Consider the following 26,853-nt stretch of genomic DNA (forward strand, 5'->3'; position numbering starts at 1 on the left):
CACTATTCCTGGCAAGCAAAAGCTTACAATTAAATATGGAAAGATTTGAAGATATTTGGTGAATCACATGCTGCAGAATATTCAAATTTTGACCTGTTCTTTCAGCCAGCTTATGTTCAGTTGAGCTTTTCCCACAGGATATTAACAGTAATACCACGTGGTTTAAGGTTCAAATATTACTTGCTACCTACAAATATCTAAATGTTTTCCAGGTCATAAATGTTGTATTTGTGAATAGAATGCAATACTGTGAAATCTGTGAATACATAGGCAACAGTTCCATTAAAGCAGCAGCTGAATATGGTTGAGCTAGGAGTCCAGCAGATGTCATCAAGGACCTTCAACAACCAACATTTTTTTTTTAAGAAGAGTATTTCTCTAAACATTGCAGTTCTTCCCCCTAGATGCCCACTGACCTCTATTTTACCAGAGTCCTCTGAAAGTATACTCAGTCAATTCTGTCTAAATGTCAAGAACAGTCATTCTCAAATCAGCAATTAAATCCCTATTTGAACCACGTCTCTGATCAGTAAGTAGTAGCATGCAGCTTCTGGATAAGTTGTACTTGTCAATAATGTTGCTTACAACATTCAGCACTATGCTAGAGATTGAATAGATTGATCAGGCAAAGGGACATGGGAGTCTTTCTGCAGGATTCCCTAAAGGTTAGCTTGCAGGTTGAGTTGGTGATAAGGCAAGCAAATGCAATGTTAGCATTCAATTTGAGAGGACTAGAATACAAAAGCAAGGATATAATGCTTAGGCATTGGTCAGATTGCACTTGGGAGTATTGTGAACAGTTTTGGGTCTGTTATCTAGGATGTGCAGCCATTGAAGATAGTCCAGTGGATGTTCACAAGAATGATTCTAGGAATCAAAGGGTTAACAAGTGTGGAGCACTTGATGGCTCTGGGCTGAAACTCACTGGAGTATAGAAGAGTGAGTGGAGATTTCACTGAAACTTTTCAAATTTTGAAAGTTCTGGATAGAATGGATATGGAGAGGATGCTTTCTATGGTGGGGGAGTCTAGGACCAGAGGACATAGCCTCAGAATTGATGGGCATCCATTCAGAGATGAGGAAAAATATCTTCAGCCAAAGGGTGGTGAATCTGTGGAATTCTTTGCCACAGACAGCTGTGTGTAAGTTATTGAGTACATTTAAGGCAGAGGTTGATAGGTTCTAGATTAATCAGGTGTCAAAGGTTACGTGGCGAAGGTGGGAGAATGGGGTTGATGGAAATAATTAGCCATGATGGAATGATGGAGCAGATTCAATGAGCTGAATGGCTTAATTCTGCTCCTCGGTTTTATGGTCTACTTCCCTCAATTGATTTTGTCCTGCTCTTTGTGAACAGGACACATCTGGAGAACTTACTAAAAGGTCAAACAGGTGTTGGTACTGTAAATGGACCAAAATAGTTTGACTGTAGCTGTGGCTAGATTTGGACTACAGTCAGCATGCTATCCGGACTGACAGCCTTTACTATATCCAATGTCCTTAGCCATTTCTAGCCATCATGTACCAGCAAGTAAATTAGCCGAAGACTGGTTTCTGCAGTGGCGGAAACTATCAACAGTACCCTAAGAGAGACTATCCACGAGCATTTCTGGCTGAATATGGTAAAAAATTCTTCACCTTTGTTGTGGTAAATATTTATCACAGGCAGAATAGACTGAATGATCTAATTCAGTATACTAAAACTTGCCACTGCATTCTATAAAGAGACACCTTTGAGATTTGCAATTCTTAATATAATACATCAAAATGTCTTATGTGTGTTTACAACATATGGGTCACTCCCAAATAGATTTGTTGGAATCAAACACATTAATATTATCTTCCAATCACATCAATCTTTTTTTTTACTTCTTCATTGTGTAACTGCTTTTTTGTACAAAATCATGGCCTACAATAAGGTCCCAGATCTGGAGATGCTCCTTTTGCACAACTTGCTTTCTTTTAGATTACTTCATCACGAATCATGTCAAAAGAGCACGTTTTAATTCTTACCAGCCATCATTTGAAGCAGAACTATTCAATTTCCTTCCCATTTTAGTCCACACTTGTTAATATACTTTAACTTAATTCCATTATTAAATATAGTGTTCCTTTGTGATTTAAACTTTAAATTCATAAGTATTAGAATATTCAAGTTCAGGCAATATATAAATGCAATTTTTTCCCCTCTTTTAAGCCAATGGTTATTTTACTTTCTTCATAGTTAAGTCTCTCTGGCTTAAATACACATAACCAGAACTTAATATCAACATAATAATGCAAGAACTCAAACTGCTCCTGCTCACACCAAAGACACAATTCCAGAAGAATTCATTACAGCAGAAACGCAATTCCACTTCTGAATTAACTACAAAATCAACCTAGATGGTTGAAAAAGCACTTGACATTTGTCCCATATACAAATGCACACACAAACCTGGAGATATAATCAACTACACCATGCTACTGATCTGCATGGAATATTGTATCAAGGAACCAGTTGGGAAAAAGAAACACCTGCAGTTCGATTTATCTGAGGCTAAATATTCTACTTGAGATAATGGAGCCAAAATAGTCAATTACAATGCAGTCGATAACAAATAAATCCCCATTTATGAAGAATTTATGCTAATTATGGGCAGTTTGATTTGACCAATTTTTTTGAAAAATAAGAACTTGCTAAGAATTTTCCATGCACAGTCCAAGAAGACAGGAGTTGGTCTTCAAAGGCCTGGACATAATTTCTGGAGCAAGTATTCTTCAATGGATTCCAAAATCTCAAACTTGACATATCTGGCCTAAAGATCCAAGACAATTTCAGGCAATAGCATATACCATGTTGAATCTGAAGATAACTCAAATAGTTTTTCATAAAACACACAAAAGTGCAAAATAAACTTACCCATGATCCACTGCTGCCTTTTTCAAGGCTTCTCTTGCTGCTTGGGTTGCTTTCCTCCAGCCTGCAATGATTGTCTGAGGATGAAGTTTTCTTGCAATAAGCAATTCTGCTTCCTGAAAATCAAAATAACCTCTATCAACAATGGTTAGCAAACACCGTAACAAGACACAAAATATAGATAGGCTGTGTATAATGATTATTATACTCAAATATGATAGTAAAAATGAATAGTTATCTCAAAATTATTATGGTATATTTTTTAAATACTTTAGATGCCAGCTCTATGTTCATTTTGCAAAATATTCTGTTCCTTTATCTCAAAGTACTGAAGGTAGATAACTTGTTGTTTTAGCAACTCCATTTAAAAAATACAATAACCTCAAAGCATTAATGATATTTTATGTATTGTGTGACAAGTATCATAAAAAAGTAACATTATGTATTAATATAGAATTTACCTATATTCAACATTTGGCACAAAAATAATTTGTCATAATATCAAGAACAGAACATTCATTACCCCTCCCACCCGGGATAAACAAAGTTAAGCAAAATTGTACAGAATCACTAGCAATTAAGCCACCAAAAGGTGTCCCTGAAACCTGAAGGGAGAAGCCATCCCATGTAAAAAGACCTGCACAACTACAGGTTCTTCTACAATACAGGTCGACCTTCTATAATCCGGCACCATTGGGACCTGAGGAGTGCCGGATTAGTGAAAATGCCGAATTACAGAGGGATCACATTAAGTAATAGCTAACCACCTCATCATACCTTTAAAATATCATGTAAATCATTACACGTTAGATAATAATGAAACAGAAATATTAAATGAGTAGCAAGTGAAATTTTAATAAAGTAATATACTGTACAGGCACAGATAAAATAAAGGGTACAAGTAAATGTACAGGAATTAACTTGTGCAGAACAGTTGAGCACTTCCGCTTCTAAAGTGAGACGTTTAATATACCTTCAGGCAAAGTTACAGTCTGCAAGTGTGGGGTTGTCAGGATCAACAACATCTTCATCTTGAAAAATGAGTGAGGCATCAGGAACTGGTGCTGAAACTGGCGCAACAGTTTCTTCAAAAACTGTTGATGTTGGTGGCAGCACATCTGGGTGAGCAGAAGCAGAAGTCGGAGACAGGAGGTCTTGTATACGCCACATTTCACGCGACCGGGGATTCAGCGCTGGGCTCTTCACTTGCAGTTACTGAAGGAATCCTCGTTAGTTTCTTTTCCTCCGCTTAGTAATATGCTTAAATTCAGTGGGTCACCATGTCTGATCTGAGGTCGTAGGCAGAAGAGAACAGAGTGCTGGCTGGACAACACTGGAGGGCGGTGCGTGACTGCCGGCAGGTGGGCGAGAAGGCAGACCAACCCAGCATGCTCCAGCTCCCCCGCTGCTGGTGGGTGCTGGGCTGCTGCACCTCACATAAATGATATTAATAAATGCAGGAAAACAAGCAGGAATCGCCTGTCTGTGCTTACAAGAGTGTGCCAACACGTGAACAGATCTAGTGCAAGCAAAACAATGCGCAGCAGATTGGTACGGTGGCCCAGGTAATTTGAAATTACAGTTGCTCGGAAAATGTGAAATCAGTGCTGGATTATCGAAGGAACTGGATTACCAGATTAGTGAAGGTTGACTGTATAATGATATCAACTGGTCGCAAAACACCTAAAAAAGTTAACAGCTTGTTCAACCACTGTCCTGAAACAGTTGGCTGAAGCCATCCAAAAACATCCATGAACTATTTATAGATTAGCTTTATTTGTCACATGTGCATTGAAGCATACAATTAAATGCATTGTTTTGCATTAATGAGCAACAGTCTGAAATGTGCTGGGGGCAGCCCACAAATGTCATCATGTTTCTGATGCTAGCATAGCATGCCCATAACTCACTAAAAGTAACTCGTACATCTTTGGAATGTGGGAGGAAGCTGCAGCACCTGGTGGAAACTCACACTGTCAAGAGGAGAAGGCACAAACTCTTTAGACAGCTGCAGGAACTGAACCCCAATCCTACAATTGGTAATGTAAAACATTCTACCAACCGCTACACTACCATGTCATAATGTATCAATTGAATTTAAAAATACACAGAAGATTCAAAAATTGCATGGGTTTAAATCTAAATTAATAAATACTTCCCTTGGTGTTCTGCAACTGGCAGAGAATTCCTAGATGACTTTTGAGTTTTAAAATTCAGTTGATCCAACTCGAAGTTTGGATTTGCACATTCACCCAGATACCCCAAGAATGTAAACTGATACAAGGGTAAATGTAAATGTGCAGAGGGGGAAATCCATGCTTCTTTCCTATGTTTTAGTAACATTTGCAACTAAACAAACTGAAAGAATGCCACTTACTCTCAATAGTTCGGCTGCCAATACTGTCACTGATGTTGTTCCATCTCCAACTTCCTCATCTTGTACCTTTGAAAGCTCTATTGGTGAGAGCACATGTCAATCATAAAGTTATTCTCAAAAAATAAACAAGCAGCAAAATTACAATAGCTTTTTTTCTCTATCAGCAGATATCGCCCAATCAACTACACAAAAAGTTACATATCTGATAGAATTAATTGATTTCACACAATATTCTGAACACTGAATCCCTGAAATACCATATGCTGCCCCAAAAGTGTATATTCTGCACTGAGGCTAATTACTTTGCAGTGTTCTTCATTATGTCACTGCTTCAAAATAAAACTTGACAAAATTTCTTGAAGAAACCTCTCAAATCTATTTTGCATATAGTGACAAAGCATGTAAGCTGAGGAAACTTTAAAACTAGCAAACAACATCTCCTCCTCACTGAAAATCAGCACAGGTGCACCTCAAGGATGAGTGCTTAGCCCACTGCTTTACTCTCTTGATACTAATGACCGTGTTGCTAGGGACAGCTCAAACGGCCATCTATAAATTTACCAATGACACTGCTATCGTTGGCAGAATCATAGATGGTGATGAGGAGTAAAGAGAGATACATCGACTGATTAAGAGGTGTCTCAACAACAACCTTACACTCAAAGTCAATCAGCAAGACCAAGGAGTCGATTGTGGACTTCAGGAAGTAGAAGTCAAGAGAAAAGAGATAGGTTTTCCATTGATAAGTCAGCAGTAGAAAGGATGAGCAGCTTTAAGCTCCTGGGGTGCCAACATCTCATAGGCACTATCTAGGGCCTAACATGTTGATGCAATTAAGAAAGTGGCACATCAGTGGCTATACTTTATTAACACAAGAGATTCTGCGGATGCTGGAAATCCAGTCTGATAAAGGGTCTTGGCCAGAAACGTCGACTGTTTATTCATTTCCACAGCTGCTGCCTGATCTGACAAGCTCTTCCAGCATTCTGTGTGTGTATGTGTGCTATACTTCATTAGCAGTTTGAGGAGATTTGGTATGGTAAAGTATCTAGCAAATTACTACAGGCGTAACCATGGACAGCATTCTGCATCAACACCTGCTACGGAGGCTCTAATGCACAAGATTGTAAGGCACGTAGACTCAGCCAGCTTCGTCATGGACACCAGCCTCTTAACCATTGAGGACAGCAAGGTGGCATCCATCCATTGAGGACAGCAAGCACCGGCATTTAGGCTATGCCCTCTTTTCATACCTACCATTAGGGAAGAGGTACAGGATACTGAAAATGCACTCAAAGTCTAACAACAGTTTCTTCTTCCCTTCCATCAGAACTCTGAACAATCCATGAACACTACCTCTTCATTCCTCTTTGCACCATTTATTAAAACACAGTAATCTTTTTACATTTAGCATTCTACTGCTGTAACAAAACAAATGTCATGAGATAATGTATGTCAGATAATAAGCCTGATTAATTCATTTTATTCAAAGAAAAAAATAAATGCAGACAGCTAAATAGAACTATGTAAATGATCTATAAAAATCATCTCTAAAAATAAGTTTAAGGTTTGTTTAAACTTTATGTAAAAAAGGACCTACTCACCAACCAGAATTCGAGCAGCTGGGTTATCAACACCAATGGCTTTAAGAATTGTTGCTCCATCGTTGGTCACTGTCACAGAACTGTCCCTTGCCCCACTCACCAGTATCTTATCCTAGAACAAATATTTATCTTTTAGCACAAAAGCTTGTTATGGAACAATCAAAACAGAATTATCTCCAATAATCTCCAAAATTTGTTATTAATCTACAAACCTCATTTCCAGAAAAGTTGAGATATTTTCCAAAATGCAATAAAATCAAAAATCTGTGATATGTTAATTCATGTGAACCTTTATTTAACTGACAAAAGTACAAAGAAAAGATTTTCAACAATTTTACTGACCAACTTAATTGTATTTTGTAAATATACACAAATTTAGAATTTGATGGCTGCAACACACTCAACAAAAGTTGGGACAGAGGCATGTTTTCCATTGTGTTACATCACCTTTCCTTTTAATAACACTTTTTAATCGTTTTGGAACTGAGGATACTAATTGTAGATTTGTAATTGGAAATTTTGTCCATTCTTGCTTGATATAAGACTGTTCACCAGATTGATTCCTGGGATGGCAGGACTTTCATATAAAGAAAGACTGGATCAACTAGGTTTATACTCACTGGAATTTAGAAGATAGGGGGCATCTTATTGAAACATATAAAATTCTAAAGGGATTGGACAGGCTAGATGCAGGAAGATTGTTTCCGATGTTGGGGAAGTCCAGAACGAGGGGGGGGTCACAGTTTAAGGATAAAGGGGAAGCCTTTTAGGACCGAGATGAGGAAAAACTTCTTCACACAGAGAGTGGTGAATCTGTGGAATTCTCTACCACAGGAAACAGTTGAGGCTGGTTCACTGGCTATATTTAAGAGGAAGTTAGATATGGCCCTTGTGACTAAAGGGATCAGAGGGTATGGAGAGAAAGCAGGTACAGGGTTCTGAGTTGGATGATCAGCCATGATCATACTGAATGGTGGTGCAGGCTCGAAGGGCCGAATGGTCTACTCCTGCACCTATTTTCTATGTTACTTCAGCTGTTCAACAGTCCGTGGTCTCCGTTGTGATTCTCTTCTTCATGATGCGCCACACATTTTCAATAGGAGATAGATCTGGACTGGCAGCAGGCCAGTCAAGCACATGCATGGTGTCTACAAAGCCACGCTGTTGTAGCCCATGCAGAATGTGGTCTGGCATTGTCCTGCTGAAATAAGCATGGACGTCCCGGGAAGAAATGTCGCCTTGATGGCAACATATGTCTCTCTATTTTCCTAATATACACCTCAGTGTCAATGGTACCTTCACATACATGCAACTCACCCATGCCGTGGGCACTGATGCACCCCCATACCATCACAGATGCTGGCTTTTGCACCTTTCGCTGATAACAATCAGGATGGTCGTTTTCATCTTTGGCACGGAGAACTCGACGCCCGTTTTTTCCGAAAACTAGCTGAAATGTAGACTCATCTGACCACAGCACACAGTTCCACAGTCTTTTGGTCCATCTGAGATGAGCTCGGGCCCAGAGAACTCGCTGGCGTTTCTGCATAGAGTTGATGTATGGCTTCCTCCTTGCGCAATACAGTTTCAAGTTGCATTTCTGGATGCAGCGACAAACTGTGCTAAGTGACAATGGTTTTCCGAAGTACTCCCGAGCCCAGGTGGCTATAATTGTCACAGTAACATGACGGTTTCTTAGGCAGTGCCGCCTGAGGGCCCGAAGATCACGCGCATTCAACAGTGGTTTCCGACCTTACCCTTTACGCACTGAGATGTCTCTGAATTCTCTGAATCTTTTCACAATATTATGTACTGTAGATGTTGAAAGACCTAAATTCTCTGCAATCCATGAATGTTCCTTTTGAACTGACTAACAATTCTCTTACGAATTTTGGCACAAAGGGGTGAGCCACGACCCATCCTTGCTTGCAAAGACTGAGCCTTTGATGGACGCTACTTTTATACCCAGTCATGATACCTCACCTGCTACCAATCAGCCTTCTTAATGTGGAGTCTTCCAAACCGGTGTTATTGAATATTCTGTGCACTTTTCAATCTTATTTTAACTCTGTCCCAACTTTGAGTGTGTTGCAGCCATCAAATTCTAAATTTGTGTATATTTACAAAATACAATTAAGTTGGTCAGTAAAGTAAAACTATTGAAAATCTTTTCTTTGTACTTTTGTCAGTTTAATAAAGGTTCACGTGAATTAACATATTACAGATTTTTGTTTTTATTGGATTTTGGAAAATATCCCAACTTTTCTGGAAATGGGGTTTGTAGTAATAATAGTATTTTAAAGCACATGATCTGAAGAAATTTATAAATTACAAAGTACATAAAAGCTACATTAAGCTCCTTAAATTTTGTAGAAAGCCTAAATGCTGATAAACTTACCATGCCTTTTGGTCCCAAAGTACTTTTAACCAAATCTCCAACTGCAATGGCACCAACAAAGGAAGACTGAAACAAATAGTGTACATTATGTTAAACGCACGGCAGTAACTTAAATGATGTTATACTTTACCACAAGAGAAAGCCAAAGACTTCAAGTTTGAGCAATTCTACCTCAACCCCCAAGTTACAAAACTACTGCTTTCAAAATACTTGTGAAGGAAAACATTCTGTGATGTGATGGCCTAACAATACAGGAAAGAAGGGAAGATTACTTAGGTATCAAATTAGTCATGAAATATTATTATTTAAGTAACCCATGTTCTAAACTTTTGCTAATTCATAATCACAGTGTACTTTGAATCAATGTTCTTACCAGACCATATGCTCTCCAATCAAAACATTTTTTAAGATTTTCTGAATAATTATCAACTAAAAATTAATAAAAATCCATCAATAAATAACAGTATCACAGCAAACTCTCAGACATAAACTATTGGTAAGATTACTTATTGAAAAGTCTATTCAATCTGCTGGTAATTTTTCAGCTGTTTTCTCATTGATCCTAAACATATTGACCTCAACTCCCTGACCTTTACCATAGCCTGTGACCACAATTCACAACCTTGGCCAGGGATAGGAGCAGTTGGTATGGGAAAGTATTTAATTAGTGGAGGGTGAATTATAATGCTGTTTTTGTGGGAACTCAGGAAAATGCAGTAGTAACAGATGTACTCAGGCAAGTGCACAATGGAAATGTGGAGAATGTTTAGGGAGCACTTGCATGGGGTTCTGGAAAGGTTAGTCCCATTGAGGCAGGGTAAATATAGTAGGGTGAAGGAACCATTGTTGACAAGTGATGTTGAACATCTGGTCAAAAGAAAGAAGCACACTGAGGGTTTAGAAAGCAAGGATCAGACTTGGTTCTAGAGTTACAATGTAGCCAGGAAGGAGCTGAAGAATGGACTTAGGAGATCTAGTAGGGGGACATGAGAAGGCCTTGGCTATAGGAATAAGGAAAACCCCAAGGCATCCTACACGTACATGAAGAATAGGTAAATGACTAAAGTGATGGTAAAAGTGACCAGGGATAAAACAGAAAATGTGCCTGGAGTCTGAAGAGGTAGTGGGCGTCATTAATGAATACTTTGCTTCAGTATTCACCAGTGAAAGGACCTTGATGAATGTAAGGTCAGCATATAACAGGCTGATATCCTGGAATATGGTGACATTAAGGAAGAGGATGTGCTAGAACTTTTGAAAAGCATTAGATCATATGCCCTAGAATCAGACAAGTTTTTAAGATTTTCTGAACAAAGATCAATAATTATCAATTTTTAAAAATCATTAAATTAAACCTCTGGGACCAGACATAACATACCCTAAGCTACTATGGAAAGTGAGGGGACTCAAGATGGCGCTCATGGAGTAAACCGCACTTAGGCTTTGCTCCAAAACTTTTACGTTTTTTAGCCTACAAACACCCCTTAAACTTATTCTAAAGGGGTTTAAATATACTGAATTCTTCTTTTTAAACTATTTGAATTATTCTCAACTTGCTGAAATGTCTAAAGTAAAAGAACCGAAACAGACGAAAGAATCGGTAACTTTAGAAGCAGTTGCGAAGATTGTGGAAGCTAAATTTGAAGAGATGGAGGAAAAATTATTCAAAAGGCTTTCGAAGTATGACGATCGTTTGAAATCACTCGAAGAAAAGTTTCTGGAACTTTCACTGGAATCACAAAAACAACAAGCAAGCATTTTGGCTCTTGAAGAAGCCGCTCGTAAGAAAGATCGTATGATTGAAAAAATACAAGAAGAGCAAACCTCGACTTCTCAACAGATGGATCGTTATAAAGTTAAAATTACGGATTTGGAAAATCGCTCTCGAAGGCAAAATCTCCGGTTAATTGGGATCCCGGAAGGATTTGAAAGCGGTGATCTTACCGTTTTCTTCTCTAAATTTCTAGTGGATGTCCTGGGCAAAGAGGTCCTGGATCCCCCCCCAATAATCGATCGAGCACATCGGGTAACAAGATTTTATGCAAGTTCAAGTTCGAAGCCGCGGCACATAATTTTGCGGATACACTACCCTCATATCAAAGATCGCTTGATCCGTGTGGCTCGTAAAAAAGGTATGATAACCCATCAAAATTTCAAGTTTCGTATCTTGGAGGACTATAGCCCAGAAGTATTACGGGCTAGGCTGGCTTTCAGATCGGTTATGTCGAATTTCCACCAGAAAGGCTACAAGCAAGCGCTGTTATTCCCAGCACATCTGAGAGTCGCCCTGGAAGATGGAACTGTTCGGCTGTTTAAATCGCCAGCGGATGCTCAAGGTTTCCTGGATCAATGACATTCTATTGGGCTGATCAGTGTAATTTAGCCTATAGATTTGGATCTATTATGGTTTGATATATGGGTCCTTTCTTTTTTTTTATATGGCTTGCATATATTTTTTATATACGATTAAAGCTTTCTTTTTTTTCTGCTGGGTTTATGCTGATTTTATAGTTTTTCATATTATTAATCTATTAGCGTTAAAAATGACCAATTAGGGTCTCTCTTTTGTTTTTCTTTTTTTAAAATAAAAAACGATATACGCTTTCTTTTATACTTTTAACATCTGAATATTAAGACTGAGGAAAAAAAATGGCGTTTCTTCTTCCCGACTGACTCCAGTGTTTGGAGCGTCATAACTGTTTTGATGTGTTTGAAAGTTTGAAACTTTTATTTATTGTTTTAATTCTTTTCTTTTAACTTTTTTGTTTATATACATTTATAACACTAATTTTATATCTTAACTTTTGTAGTATTAACCCTTTTTATAATGTGGGTTGCTTGTATTTTCTTAACTCTATTACGTTCGAGTTGCCGTCTTGAGACATGGGGGTAGTTTTAGTATTAGCTCGCTCGCTTGCCTTTTTTGGCTTTTTTCTTGGGGTTTCAAGGGTGGTGGGAGGGGGATTTTTCTTTCTTTTTTTGTTTTTTGCTTGCTTTTCGCTTAGTTTTATTTTATGGGCGCATATGAAACTACAAAAATGGCTGCAGTGCTATGACTTCCGGTTTCCTTTTGAACTTATTTCCTTCTTCCGGGTTCATGAGTTCACTTTTCTTTCGAACTTATGTATTAACTGTAATATATACTGTCAAGATGGTTAAGACTATTAATTTCGTTTCTTGGAATACTAATGGTTTAAATCATCCGATCAAACAGAAAAAAGTATTCAAAGTATTCCATAGAATGAATGCTAATGTTATCTTTATACAAGAGACTCATGTAAGGAAGATGGATAGTCAGCGCTTGTTTAGGTTCTGGAAGGGCCAACAGTACCACTCAAATGCGCAAGCCAAAGTGAGAAGTGTGTCTATTTTTATAGACTCATCTACTGCTTTTATACATCATGAAACAATTTCAGATCCGCAGGGTAGATTTTTGCTTATTACTGGTTTACTTTGTAATCAAAAAGTTCTTCTAGTTAATGTTTATGCTCCAAATACTGATTGTCCTGAATTTTTTAAATGTTTATTTACATCCTTTCCCAATCTGAATCAATATAGATTGATAATGGGCGGGGATTTTAATTGTTGTTTAAACCCTGTGATGGATAGATCCAAGCCCATTCAAATTTTTCCGAATAAATCGGCTTCTCTTATTAATTCCTTTATGATTGATTCAGCTATTTGTGAAATTTGGCGTTTTTTACACCCTAATGACAAAGAGTTTTCATACTTTTCCCATGTCTATCATAGTTATTCAAGAATTGATTACTTTTTCATTGATCAGCATTTACTTACAGATGTCATGGATTGTAAATATGACTCAATTATCATATCTGATCATGCACCTTTGAAGTTATCTATTAAGGTGACGGATTCATATATTAGTACGAAAAGTTGGAGGCTTAATCCTGTACTTTTGCAGGACTCTGACTTTATTAACTTTATTAAACAGCAAATTGATTTGTTTTTCTCAATAAATTCTACAGCAGAGATCTCTAGTGGAATTTTGTGGGATACTTTTAAGGCATATATTCGTGGACAGATTATTTCATATTCTGCTGGAGTTAGGAAACGAACTAATTCCAAAATATTAACATTAGTTGATAAAATTAAGGCAATTGATAAGATCTACTCATCAACTCCTAGTAAAGAACTTTATAAAGAGTGGAACTCCAAATGGAACATAGTTTACTATTAACCTCCTCGATTGAAAGTCAGTTAATTAAATCGAAAGCTCAATTTTATACATATGGAGATAAGTCAGGTAAACTACTAGCTAATCAATTGAAAATTGCTTCAGATAAGCGACAAATTACTAGGATTCGTAAACAAGATGGTACTTTGACGATTGACCATAAAGAGATAAATAAAGCCTTTCAAGATTTTTATAATTCCTTATATCAATCAGAATGTACTAAGGACTCTTCTATTATGAATGAATTTTTAGGGAAATTGAATATTCCAAAAGTAACTGTTGAAGATAATGTATTTTTGGATACACCTATTACCAAGTCTGAAATAGAAAAGGCTATTTTTTCAATGAACTCGGGTAAAGCTTCAGGTCCAGATGGTTTTTCCGTAGAATTTTTAAAATCCTTTTCTTCTATACTTTCTCCTTGGCTTTGTAAAATTTTTAAAGATGCATTAAGTATAGGTAAACTACCACAATCTTTTTATGAAGCTTCTATTTCTTTAATTCTTAAAAAAGATAAAGACCCGACTGAATGTGCATCCTATCGACCTATATCTTTGCTGAATACGGATTTTAAGATTTTTAGTAAAATTTTAGCTATTAGATTAGAAAATATATTACCTCGGATTATTTCTGAGGATCAGACCGGATTTATTAAAAATCGCTATTCATCTTTTAACATTAGAAAATTAATTAATATTGTTTATACCTCTACATCTAAAATCCCAGAATGTATTATCTCTTTGGATGCCGAAAAAGCATTTGATAGAGTCGAATGGTCATATTTATTCAATACATTGCAACATTTTAATTTTAGATCAAAATTTATATCATGGATTAAGTTAATATATCATAAACCTTTAGCTTCGGTTTTTACCAATAATCAAAAATCCCCTTTTTTTCAATTATTTCGCGGTACAAGGCAAGGTTGTCCTTTGAGCCCTTTATTATTTGATATTGCTTTAGAACCCTTGGCTATAGCTATTCGTGAATCACCCAATATTTTAGGCATTACCCGTGGAGAGACGATGTATAAGGTATCATTATATGCGGACGATTTGTTATTATATATATCTGATCCTGAAAGATCTATTCCTGCTATTTCTTCTTTACTTGCTCAATTTAGTAATTTTTCTGGTTATAAATTGAATTTTAATAAGAGTGAACTTTTTCCATTAAATATGTATATTCCAATTTATAATCATGTACCATATAGAATCGTTACAGATTATTTTACCTATTTAGGTAATAAAATTACTAAAAAACATAAAGATTTGTTTAAAACTAATTTTTTACCCTTAATAGATCAAATTAAGCAACTTGCTAATAGATGGTCCCCACTATCTTTGTCTTTGGTAGGCAGAGTTAATGCCATTAAGATGATGATACTACCTAAATTTCTATATTTATTTCAAGCATTACCAATTTTTATCCCTAAATCTTTTTTTGATATGGTTGACTCTAAAATATCTTCCTATTTGTGGCAGAACAAAAATCCTAGATTAGGTAAAAAATATTTACAGAAGCCAAAGAAGGAGGGCGGCTTGGCTTTACCAAACCTAAGATTTTACTATTGGGCAGTTAATATACGGTATTTGATATTTTGGACACAAGAATTGACTACAGTAGCTGGCCCACAATGGGTAAATTTGGAATGTAAATCTGTGCAAGATTTCTCATTGACCTCAATCTTAGGATCTTCACTTCCTTTTTCGTTACTCAAAATTAATAAACAGATAACTAATCCCATAGTTAAGTATACATTACGAATCTGGTTTCAATTTCGTAAATCTTTTGGCTTGAATAAGTTTATACTGTCAAGTCCTATAATATCTAATTACTTCTTTCGGCCATCATCTATAGATCAAGCTTTTTTCCTATGGAAAACAAAAGGTATAACATGTTTTCGTAATCTGTTTTTGGATGATAACATTATGTCCTTTGAACAGTTATCTAACAAATACAATTTATCTAAAACCCATTTTTTTAGATACTTACAAATTAGAAATTTTTTATATAATGAATTAAAGTCTTTTTCGAAAGAATGTCCATTGGACATTACAGAGAGAATTCTAACTCTTAATCCTTATCAAAAGGGTTTAGTAGCTATCATTTACAATATGATTATGAAGGTACAGCCAGATATATCAGAAAAAATTAAGAAGGAATGGCAGGAAGAATTGCATTGCCCTATATCTACTGAGCAATGGGAAAAAAATTTATTATTGGTAAACTCATCCTCTATTTGTGCTAAACATGCTCTAATACAATTCAAGGTTGTACACAGAGCCCACATGTCTAAAAATAAACTTGCTCGATTTTATTCTTATGTTAATCCAACCTGTGATAGATGTCATTCTGATATTGCTACATTGACCCATATGTTTTGGTCTTGTCCTTGTTTACAAAGCTATTGGAAGGATATTTTTAATATCATTTCAAGAGTTTTAAATATTAATCTTCAACCGCATCCTTTTACTGCAATCTTTGGTCTACCTATGATAGATAATATGTGTCTATCTGCTTCATCTCAGCGAATGATTGCATTTGTTACACTAATGGCTAGAAGATCTATTTTATTGAACTGGAAAGAAATTAATCCTCCAACTGTATTTCAGTGGCTCTCTCAAACCATTTCCTGTTTGAGTTTAGAAAAAATTAGAAGTGTGGTCTTTAACTCCTCAGTTAAATTTGAGGAAACTTGGAGACCATTTATTCAACATTTTCATGCGAATTAAATGGTCTGATCCTGAACCTTATTGTTACCATCCTGAATTGTATAAATGGAGGTTCGGAGTCATTGGCACTACTGTATGTATTTAACATTAAACAATTGCCCATGTTAGTTGTTTTTTTTTATATATTGTTTTTTTTTTCTTCTTCTTTTTGGGTTTTTTTTTTGCTTTTCTTTTTAAATCCTTCATATTAATATTATAAGTTTGGGAGACTTTTTACATTGATTAATACATAATTGATTATTAATGAATCTATTGTGTACTCTCAAATGTTTTTGTACTTATATTTTACTTATGTTTTTTTCTCAAAATCAATAAAAAGATTTGAAAAGAAAGAAAAAGGAAAGTGAGGAAGGAGATTGCTTTGCCATTGGCCATGATCTTTACATTCTCATTGGCCACAGAATTGGAGGATTGGAGAATGGCAAATGTTATTCCTTTGTTCAAGAAAGGTAATAGGGATAATCCTGGGAATTAAATCAGTGGTGGGCAAACTATTGGAGAGAATTCTTAGTGACGGGATTTATGAGCATTTGGAGAAGCATAAGCTGATTAAGGATAGTCCATGTGCCTTTATGTTGGGCAGATCTTGCCTCACAAGCCTGAATGAGGCATTTGACAAAGTTCCCCATGGCAGGCTCATTTAGAAAATCGTAAGGCCTGGGATCCAGGGAACTTGGCTGCATGGATTAAGAATTGGTTTGTCCACAGAAGACAGAGGGGTGGTTATAGATGAGCATTTCTGTCTGACGGTCAATGACTAGTGGTGTTCTACAGGGATCTGTTCTGGGACTCCTGCTCCTTCTGATTTTTATAAATTACTTGGATGAGAAAGTGGAAGCTTGCAGATGACACAAAGCTTGTGGATAGTGTAGAAGAGATTTGTAGGTTACAACAGGACATTGATAGGAATCAAGAGCTGGGCTGATAAATGGCAGATGGGAGTTCAATCCAGAAAAGTGGAAAGTGATTCACTTTGTAAAGTCCAACCTGAAGATAGAATACAGGGTTCATGGCAGGATTCTTAAGTGTGTGGAATAGAGGGATCTTGGGGTTTACATTCATAAGTACCTCAAAGTTGCAGTTCAAGTTGATGGGTGAACTTTAGTAGGTGGGGGACTGAGTTCAAGAGTTGTGAGGTAATGCTGCAGCTTTATAAAACCTTGGTTAGACCACACAGTTCTAGTCGCTTCAATATAGCAAGGACATGGAAGCTTTAGAGAGGGTGCAAAGGAAATTTAATAGAATGATATCTGGATTAGAAAGCTTGTTTGATGAGGATAGGTTGAGTGAGCTATGGCTTCTCTCTTTGGAGAGAAGGATGAAAGGTCACTTGATAGATGTATACAAATTGGAAGAGGCAAAGATCCAATGACCAGCCAGGAGATTTTTTTCCCCAGATCAGAGATGGCTAATATGAGGGATATAACTTTAAGGTGTTGAGAGGAAAGTATGGAGGAGATGTCAGAGGTAGGGATTTTTACACAAAATGGTAGGTGTGTGGAACACGCTGCCAGGGATACTGGTGGAGGCAGTTACATTAGGGACATTTAAGACACTTTTAGATAGGCACATGGATAATAGGAAAATGGAGAGCTACGTGAGAGGAAAAGATTAGATTGATCTTGAAGTAGGGTTAAAGGGTCGGCCATAGGGCCTGCACTGTTCTATGTTCTGCACTGATTCAGAACATTTTCCAAACAACATGCTTTTGTAGCTATATCAATATTTACACGGAAATAAAAATTGTAGTTCATTCAAACAATGGGGAATTTAAAATTATTTTAAATACTTACCAGACGGGCTGTTTCAGCTTTTTCTTCATCAGCACCTGCTCTGAAGATGTTTACAGGAGCTAACGAAATGGAAGCCTGACAAAAGAGGGATAAATTCAATTAATCTGTCCAAATCACCAATAATTCTTTGAATGATGCCAACAAATGTAAATACTTCAAATCAACCTGTGGGAATTTGAAATCTTAAAAAACATCATACAGCAACAAAACACTGCTTGGCCAGACTAGACAATCTGTTTCTACAAGAGTCACCGAAACAAGTTTCTCTTTTATCTCTATGAAAAGTAGCTTTTAAAGAAATTAAAATGCAAATATATGGCCTTAAATGTACCCATATGGGCAAAATAATGGCGCTCATTACTAGCTTTGAAGGAGCTTTCCACAGTGCATGGCGTGGTTGCTGTCAAAAGTTAAAACAAGGAAACTCCTGTTCCATGGCAGCAGTGATGTAATCAAGTCAATGGAGCAGCCAATCTTGTTAATTACTTCTCTTTTAAATGAATACTTCCTGAAGCACCAAAGTACTAAAGCTGCATTATAAACTGCATCACACACAAAATGCTGGTGGAACACAGCAGGCCAGGCAGCATCTATAGGGAGAAGCACTGTCGATGTTTCGGGCCGAGACCTTTCGTCAGGACAGAAGGGAAGGGTCTCGGCCTGAAACGTTGACAGTGCTTCTCCCTATAGATGCTGCCTGGCCTGCTGTGTTCCACCAGCATTTTGTGTGTGTTGTCTGAATTTCCAGCATCTGCAGATTTCCTTGTGTTTGCTTATAAACTGTGTTATCAGCTGGAGTATCAGAATGAAAATTAGAATCAATACAAATTAAAGAGTTTGGAGGGAATTCTAGCTACATAATGCCAAATCCTGCTGGCATTGGCTGGTGAGTTGATTTCATTCAGCTCTTCCAAGTAAGTAACTCTAGGAATTGAGTCTTGGGAATCTCTTATCTAATGATTGACATAACGGTAACTTTGTCCTAACCCAGAACTGGCCTGCTCCCCAGAACAGTAAAAGTCTGATAATCCTATATCCAAAATCCCAATCATTTAGCATCTGGCTCTCTCATTAGGATCAGTAACTGAACAGGTCTATGGCAGCAAACCACCCAAAACGTTGGAGGAACTCAGCACACTAGGCAGCATCTGTGGAAAAGAGTCAACAGTCAGCGTTTTGGGCGAGACCCTTCATCAGGACTGGAGGAAAAAAGATGAGAAGACAGCGTAAGTAGATGGGGGGAGGAGAGGAAGGTCTAGGGCAGCCCAGTTCTAACAAATGGGATTACTAATCTGTACTCAAAGTCAATCCAAACTGTCAGTTACGTGTGTGGCTAGAAACTCAAAGGGTCCAGAATGTAAGCCAAGTGTGCTCTAGCGTGATTCAGCTTGTTTTCAAACAAGATGAAATTAATATACACAGAAATATTAGTTTTTTCCAACCACGTTGGTGGCTTCCACCAGATCTCCATGTTCCTATCCCTCACAATAATGAAAGCTATTCTGCAGATCTGTGTCAGACAAATGGGTTTACAGATATTATTCCACGAAACATGTAAAAGTGAAGTGGGCATGGGTTAGAGCAGGGGTCGGCAACCTTTTTGCCTCTGTGGGCCGGATCACGTATTAATGAGTGGACGGTGGGCCAGATAAATGCCATAAAAACTTGAAATATGGGAATTATCAACTTAAATACATCTAGTTATGTTTTGCCTCAAATTAATGAATAGCACATGCTAGAAAATCATTTGTGCTTATAGTTGCCTACCCCTGGTTTAGAGTTTAAGAATAACACCCAACAATGTGCATGCCCACCATGACCAAAATTCCAGAAACAATAGATTATTGATGTTTTATTGTAATAAACTGGAGAATCTGCCTATATTTCCATGCCAGCCCAATCCCCAATCACGTCAATGGGGATTTTTGGCCTGGAGAATGGGAAAATTAAATTTTCTTTTGTTATCTTAAAATTTAAAACATTTACAAATCAGGCAGTTTCAATAAAATCATACAAAATTAAAAGCTTAAAAATGCCCCTGAGGTTTCAGCAAAAGACCAAGCTGTACCCCAATGTTGCTCCTGTCAGGGCACTGGTAAGTAGTAGCTCCTCACTAAGGCCTTGGTATGCATTAGTCAGTACTTAAGTTCAACACATTTGGCTTAGGTAAATTTGGATTAGTAAAACCTTGCTGATATGTCACGGCGATCATAGTTCAGAGTCACACAGAATGAAAACAGCCCAATCTGTCCATGTTGATCAAGGTGTTTTCCCGAGCTAGTCCCATAAGTCTGCATCTGGCCCATATCCTAGGCTAAGCTTTTCCTATCCAGGTACCCGTCCAAATGTTTTTTTAACCTTAGTACACCTTTCTCTACTACTTTATCTGGCAGCTTGTTCCATATACCCACACCCTGAGTGTGAAAAATCTGCCTCAGATCTCCTTTTCTTTCCCTTCTCATATTACACATGACCTCTAGTTTTAAACTCCCTTATCCGAGAAAAGAACAATCAAGCATATGTATGTTTCTCATGATTCTATAAGCCTCTACAAAGTCACTTCTCAGCTTCCTTCGCTCCAGCCTCTCCTTGTAATTCAAGTTCCCCAGTTACAGCAGCATCCTGGTAAATCTTTTTTTCATCCTTTCTAGCATAGCATAGCCACACTATATCCTGGCAACCAGAACTGAACGCAGTACTACAAAAGGAGTTCACCACTGCCTTGTTCAGCTCATCATGATGACCCACTCTTGTAGTCAATAGCTCGTACAATGCAGGTAAATGTGCCATATCCAATTTTCACCACTTTCTACCTGCGTTGCCACTTTCAGGGAATTATGCACTGGTATCCCCATGTGGCTCTGTTCTACAAGTTCCCTAGGGCCCACTGTGCATGCCCTGGCCTGATTTAACATCCTTAGATGCAGAACTTTGTACATGTCCTTGGCCTACTTTCCCAGTTAATCAAGATCCAATGTAACCTCAACATCTTCATTATATCAAGTTTATTAAGCAACATTTATTAAGCCGATGACGCACTGATTGGGCTTATTGCAAACAATAATGAAGTGGCCTACAGGGAAGAAGTCATCTCTCTGACACAGTGGTGTCAAGAAAACAACCTCTCCCTCAATGTCACAAAAAACAAAGGAGCTGGATGATTGTGGATTACAGGAAGAATGAAGATGGGCTAAACCCTATTGACATCAATGGATTTGGGGTTGAGAGGGTAAACAGCTTTAAGTTCATTGGCATCCACATCACCGAGGACCTCACGTAGTCTGTACACACCAGCTATGTAATGAAAAAGGCACAACAGCATCTCTTTCACCTCAGATGGTTGAGGAAGTTTGGGGGTATGGGCCCCCAAATCCTAAGAACTTTCTACAGGGGCACAATCTTGACTGGCCTCATCACTGTCTGGTATGGGAACTGTACCTCCCTTAATTGCAGGACTCTGCAGAGAGTGGTGCAGACAGCCCAGCACATCTGTAGTTGTGAACTTCCCACTATTCAGGACACTTACAAGGACAGGCGTATAAAAAGGACCTGTACTGGGGACCTGAGTCACCCCAACCACTATCTAATCCAGCTGCTACCATCCGGAAAACTGTACCGCAGTATAAAAGTCAAGTCACTTTTATTGTCATTTTGACCATAACTGCTGGTACAGTACATAATAAGAATGTTTTTTCAGGACCATGGTGTTAAATGACACAGTACAAAAACTAGACTGAACTATTTAAAAGTCACAGAAAAAACACTAGACTACATACCTACCCAGGACTGCATAAAGTGCACAAAACAGTGCAGGCATTACAATAAATAATAAACAAGACAATAGGGCAGTAAGGTGTCAGTCCAGGCTCTGGGTATTGAGGAGTCTGATAGCTTGGGGGAAGAAACTGCAACATAGTTCTGTTGAGAGCCGGAATGCTTCGGTGCCTTTTCCCAGACGGCAGGAGGGAGAAGAGTTTGTATGAGGGGTGTGTGGGGTCCTTTATAGTGCTGTGTGCTTTGCGGATGAAGCGTGTAGTGTAAATGTCTGTAATAGCAGGAAGAGAGACCCTGATAATCTTCTCAGCTGACCTCTCTATCCGCTGCAGGGTCTTGCGATCCAAGATGGTGCAATTTCCGAAACAGGCAGTGGTGCAGCTGCTCAGGATACTCTCAATACAACCCCTGTAGAATGTATCCTGACGAAGGGTCTCGGCCCAAAACATTGACAGTGCTTCTTTTCCTTATAGATGCTGCCTGGCCTGCTGTGTTCCACCAGCATTTTGTGTGTGTTGTTCCGTGTAGAATGTGATGAGGATTGGGGGGGGGGGGGGGGGAGATGGACTTTCCTCAGCCTTTGCAGAAAGTAGAAATACTGCTGGGCTTTCTTTGCTATGGAGCTGGTGTTGAGGGACCAGGTGAGATTCTCCGCCAGGTGAACACCAAGAAATCTGGTGCTCTTAACGATCTCTACCGTCAATGTTCAGCGGGGAATGGTTGCTCCGTGCCCTCCTGAAGTCAACAACCATCTCTTTTGTTTTGTTCACATTCAGAGACAGGTTGTTGGCGCTGCACCAGTCCATTAGTCGCTGCACATCCTCTCTGTAAGCTGACTCATTGTTCTTGCTGATGAGACCCACCACAGTCGTGTCATCGGCGAACTTGATGATGTGGTTCAAGTTGTGTGTTGCAGCAGTCATGGGTCAGCAGAGTGAACAGCTGTGGACTGAGCACACAGCCCTGGGGGGGCCCCCGTGTTCAGGGTGATGGTGTTGGAGATGCTACTCCCGATCCAGACTGACTGAGGTCTCCCAGTCAGGAAGTCTAGGATCCAGTTGCAGAGGGAGGTGTTCAGGCCCAGTAGGCTCAGCTTTCCAGTCAGTTTCTGAGGGATGATTATGTTGAATGCTGAACTGAAGACTATGAACAGCATTCGAATGTAAGTGTCTTTTTTGTCCAGGTGGAGGGTGATAGCAATGGTGTCGTCTGTTGAGTGGTTGGTATGGTACGCAAACTGCAGGTGGTCTAGTGAGGGGGGCAGCAGGGTCTTGATATGCCTCATGACAAGCCTCTCCAAACACTTCATGATGATGGATGTGAGTGCAACGGGACGGTAGTCATTTAGGCAGGACACTGAAGACTTCTTCGGCATGGGGACGATGGTGGCGGCCTTGAAGCACGTTGGAACGGTGGCGCTGCTCAGGGAGATGTTGAAGATGTCAGTGAGAACATCTGATAGCTGGTCTGCACATCCTCTGAGCACTCTACCAGGAAGGTTGTCTGGTCCAGCAGCCTTCCGTGGGTTGACCCTGCACAGAACCAACAGGCTCCGGGATGGTTTCTTCCACCAGGCCATCAGACTAATTAACTCACGCTAATTTGAGTGTACTCTATATTACATTAATGGTTCTATTTATTATAAATTATTATAAATTACTATGATTGCACATTGCATGTTTAGATGGAAACTTAACGTAAAGTCTTTTACTCCTCATGTACGTGAAGGATGTAAGAAATAAAGTCAATTCAATTCAAAGTCAAGTATGTCATTTAAAATACATACAGCGTTCCAACAAATATTTGCAGAAACATTTATACCAATCAGATAGAAAATGAATAAAAATTCAGTTATTTTCCTTGATTACATAAGCTAGGCAGTCACCAATAGCAACACAAACACTTAAGCAGAACATATAAGCTCTTGTCAATACATCAATGAAAACCCAATGGGCTATACACAAGTTCCTGTCTTTCTCTAACTTTTTTCCCCATTATAACTACTATCAACACATCACATGTAAAAAGAGTCAACATACTTTACCACTGTTTTACCACCATCAAGAATGCTTATTGTGACACTCCCTCCCACTTTCTAAAGTCCGATCACCTGAACTACAGCATACAGGCAGACACTAATGACTGCGACACCAAAGGTGAAGACCAAAAAGGTATGGTCAAGGGAGGCAGAGTGCTAACATGATTGCTTTGAGACAGTGGACTGGACAACATTCAAGGATTCTTCATGGAGTCTGAATGAATATTCCACAATTGTCACCGACTTCAAGGCATATGTGGATGAAAGTGCACTTTCAAGAACACAGCGGACCTACGCAAACTAATAGTTGTGGATGAACCAGTTTCGTAGGCTGCTGAGGGCTAAATCTTTGGCATTCAAAACTAATCATCCACAACTATACAAGGAAGTCCAAATACGACTACAGGAGGCTACCTTAAGAGCAAAAAACAATTCCAGTTGAAGTTAAGAGACGGCATGCATGTCAACTCTGGCAGTGTTTTCAGGCCATTAATTCCTACAAGGCAAAACCTAACATCATGAATGGCTGAAATGCCTCACTCCCAAATCAGCTCAATGCCTTTTATGCACATTTTGAAAGAGCGAATGGAACTACACCCATGCAAATCCCTGTAGCCAACATCAGAACATCATTCATCCTGATTATGTACCTGATACAGCACTGAAAACACATGCAACAAATTAGAGTGAGCATTCAAGGACATCTTCAATCCCTTACTGATGCAGTCAATGATTTCCCACTTTCTTCAAAAGGGCAACAATCATACCAGTGCCAAAAAAAGAGCAGGGTGGGCTGCCTCAACGACTATCGCCCAGCTACACTCACATCTACTATGATAGTGTTTTTACAGCTCCAATCTAAGCAAGGATCTGGACCCGCTGCAATTTGCCGATTGCCACAATAGGTCTAGAATGGATGCAATCTCACTGGCTCCTCACTTGGTCTTGATTCACCTGGACAATTGTAATACCTATATCTGGCTGCTGTTTATTGCTTACAATTCAGAGTTCAACACCATCATAGCCTCAGTTTTAATCAACAAACTCCAAACTCTTTGCCTGTGCACCTCCCTCTGCAACTGTATTCTTGACTTCCTCACTGGAACAACACTGTCTGTGCAAATTGTAAATAAGACCTCCTCCTCCCTGACAATCAACACCAGCACACCAAAAACATGTGTGCTTAGCTCAGTGCTGTACTCTTCTTTCTATACCAGGGGCTCCCAGGCTTTTTTATGCCATGGACCAATATACCATTAAGCAAGGGGTCCATGGACCCCAGGGTGGGACTCCAGCTCTACACTCACGACTGTGTGGCTAGGCGTAGCTCAAGTGTCATCTATAAATTTGCTAATGACACAACCTACCGTTGGCAGAATTTCAGATGGCGACAAGGAGGCATACAGGAGCGAGACAGGTCATCTGTTTGAGTAGTGTCGTAATAACCACCATGCACTCGATGTCAGCAAGATCAAGGAACTGACAGTAGACTTCAGGCAGGGAAAGTTGAGAAAACATATACCTGTCTATCAAGGGATCAGCAGTGGAAAGGGTGAACAACTCAAGTTCCTGAGTGTTAACATTTTTGAAGACCTGTCCTGGGCCTCCCCAATATCGAGAACACCATCAAAAGGCAATGCTTCCTCACAAAGATGGCACACATCATTAAGGAACCCCATCACCCTCGACACATGCCCTCTTTTCATTGCCACCATCAAGAGGTAGTACAGGAGTCTGAAGGTACACACTCAATGTTTCCAGAACAGCTTCTTCCCCTCTGCCATCAGATTTCTTAATTGACCATGAATCCATGAACACTACCTATTTATTTTTCTTTTTTTAGCTCGATTTTGGCACTGTTTAATTTTATATGTAGTTCTTATTGTAATTTAAAGTTTTTTTTTTACTGAGACATTGTGTGGATAGTCAAAGGCTTTTTTCCCCCAGAGCTGAAATGGCTAGCATGAGAGGGCACAATTTTAAGGTGTTTGGAAGTAGATACAAAGGAGATGTCAGGGGTAAGTTTTTAAGGAAAGAGTGGTGAGTGCATGGAATGGGCTGCCGGCGATGGTGGTGGAGGCGGATACGATAGGGTCTTTTAAGAGACTCCTGGACAGGTACATGGAGCTTAGAAAAATAGAGGGCAATGGGTAACCCTAAGTAAGGACATGTTCGGCACAGCTTTGGGGGTCGAAGGGCCTGTATTGTGCTGTAGGTTTTCTATGTTCTAGTCCAATGTACTGCTGCCACAAAGCAATAACTTTCTCAACATATGGCTGTGATATTAAACCTAATTCTGGCCTCTTGGCTCATGACCTTCACTGCACTGGCGAAGCTCAAAACAATGCAACTCACATTTCTACAATGGATTTGGCAGCCACTGGGTCTAACATGCAAGCTGAGTTACATTGTAAATTGTTCAAATCTACCTCTGCAACATCCTCAATCACACTGTAGCAACAAAACTACTGCAGGAACTCAGTGTGCCAGGCAGTATCTGTAGAAAAGGGGTTCCCAAGCTTTTATATGCCATGGACCCCTAGCATTAACAGAGGGGATCCTGGACCCCAGACCAGGAATGCATGCTGTAGAAGGAAATATTACAGTTGGTGAGTCAGGTCAAGACCAATCATCCTACTTTAACAAGCTCTTCTAAACCTGCCATCCACATCCGTACATGCTAAGCCCCATCCACGTGACACTCTTTTCCTAGCTGGCTCTAAGCCTACTTGTCCCTCCAAATTATTACTTTCATGCTGCAGCACACACCCATCCTTCTCCATTCCTACATCTTCCAAGAACTTTCTCCCTTCAAATTATTCATTTTGCTACAGCTACCTGTTCACCCCCCCAATAAGCCTTTGAGTGGCAAGCTAGCGTAGTGGTTGGCACACTTTGCAGTATAGGAATCCAGGGTTCAATTCCCGCTGCTGTCTATAAAACAATAGGTGCAGAAGTAGGCCATTCAATGTGAATATGGCTGATTATCCACAATCAGTACCCGTTCCTGCCTTCTCCCCATATCCCTTGACTCCTCTAT

General features: G+C 38.9%; 1 protein-coding gene across 1 annotated transcript in view; it reads right to left on the reverse strand.

The window, feature by feature from the left end:
• cct2 (chaperonin containing TCP1, subunit 2 (beta)) overlaps positions 1 to 26,853 on the reverse strand; it is a 41,514-nt gene that overhangs the window by 12,940 nt on the left and 1,721 nt on the right. Inside the window, exons 2-6 of the mRNA XM_073059688.1 lie at positions 18,002 to 18,076; positions 9,279 to 9,344; positions 6,881 to 6,992; positions 5,277 to 5,353; positions 2,903 to 3,015 (exon numbers count right to left, since the gene is read on the reverse strand). Of these exons, the coding sequence (XP_072915789.1) occupies positions 2,903 to 3,015; positions 5,277 to 5,353; positions 6,881 to 6,992; positions 9,279 to 9,344; positions 18,002 to 18,076 (443 nt within the window). The remainder of the gene's footprint in view (positions 1 to 2,902; positions 3,016 to 5,276; positions 5,354 to 6,880; positions 6,993 to 9,278; positions 9,345 to 18,001; positions 18,077 to 26,853) is intronic.

The sequence above is a fragment of the Hemitrygon akajei genome, chromosome 10, assembly GCF_048418815.1.
Source record: "Hemitrygon akajei chromosome 10, sHemAka1.3, whole genome shotgun sequence".
NCBI lineage: Eukaryota > Metazoa > Chordata > Chondrichthyes > Myliobatiformes > Dasyatidae > Hemitrygon > Hemitrygon akajei.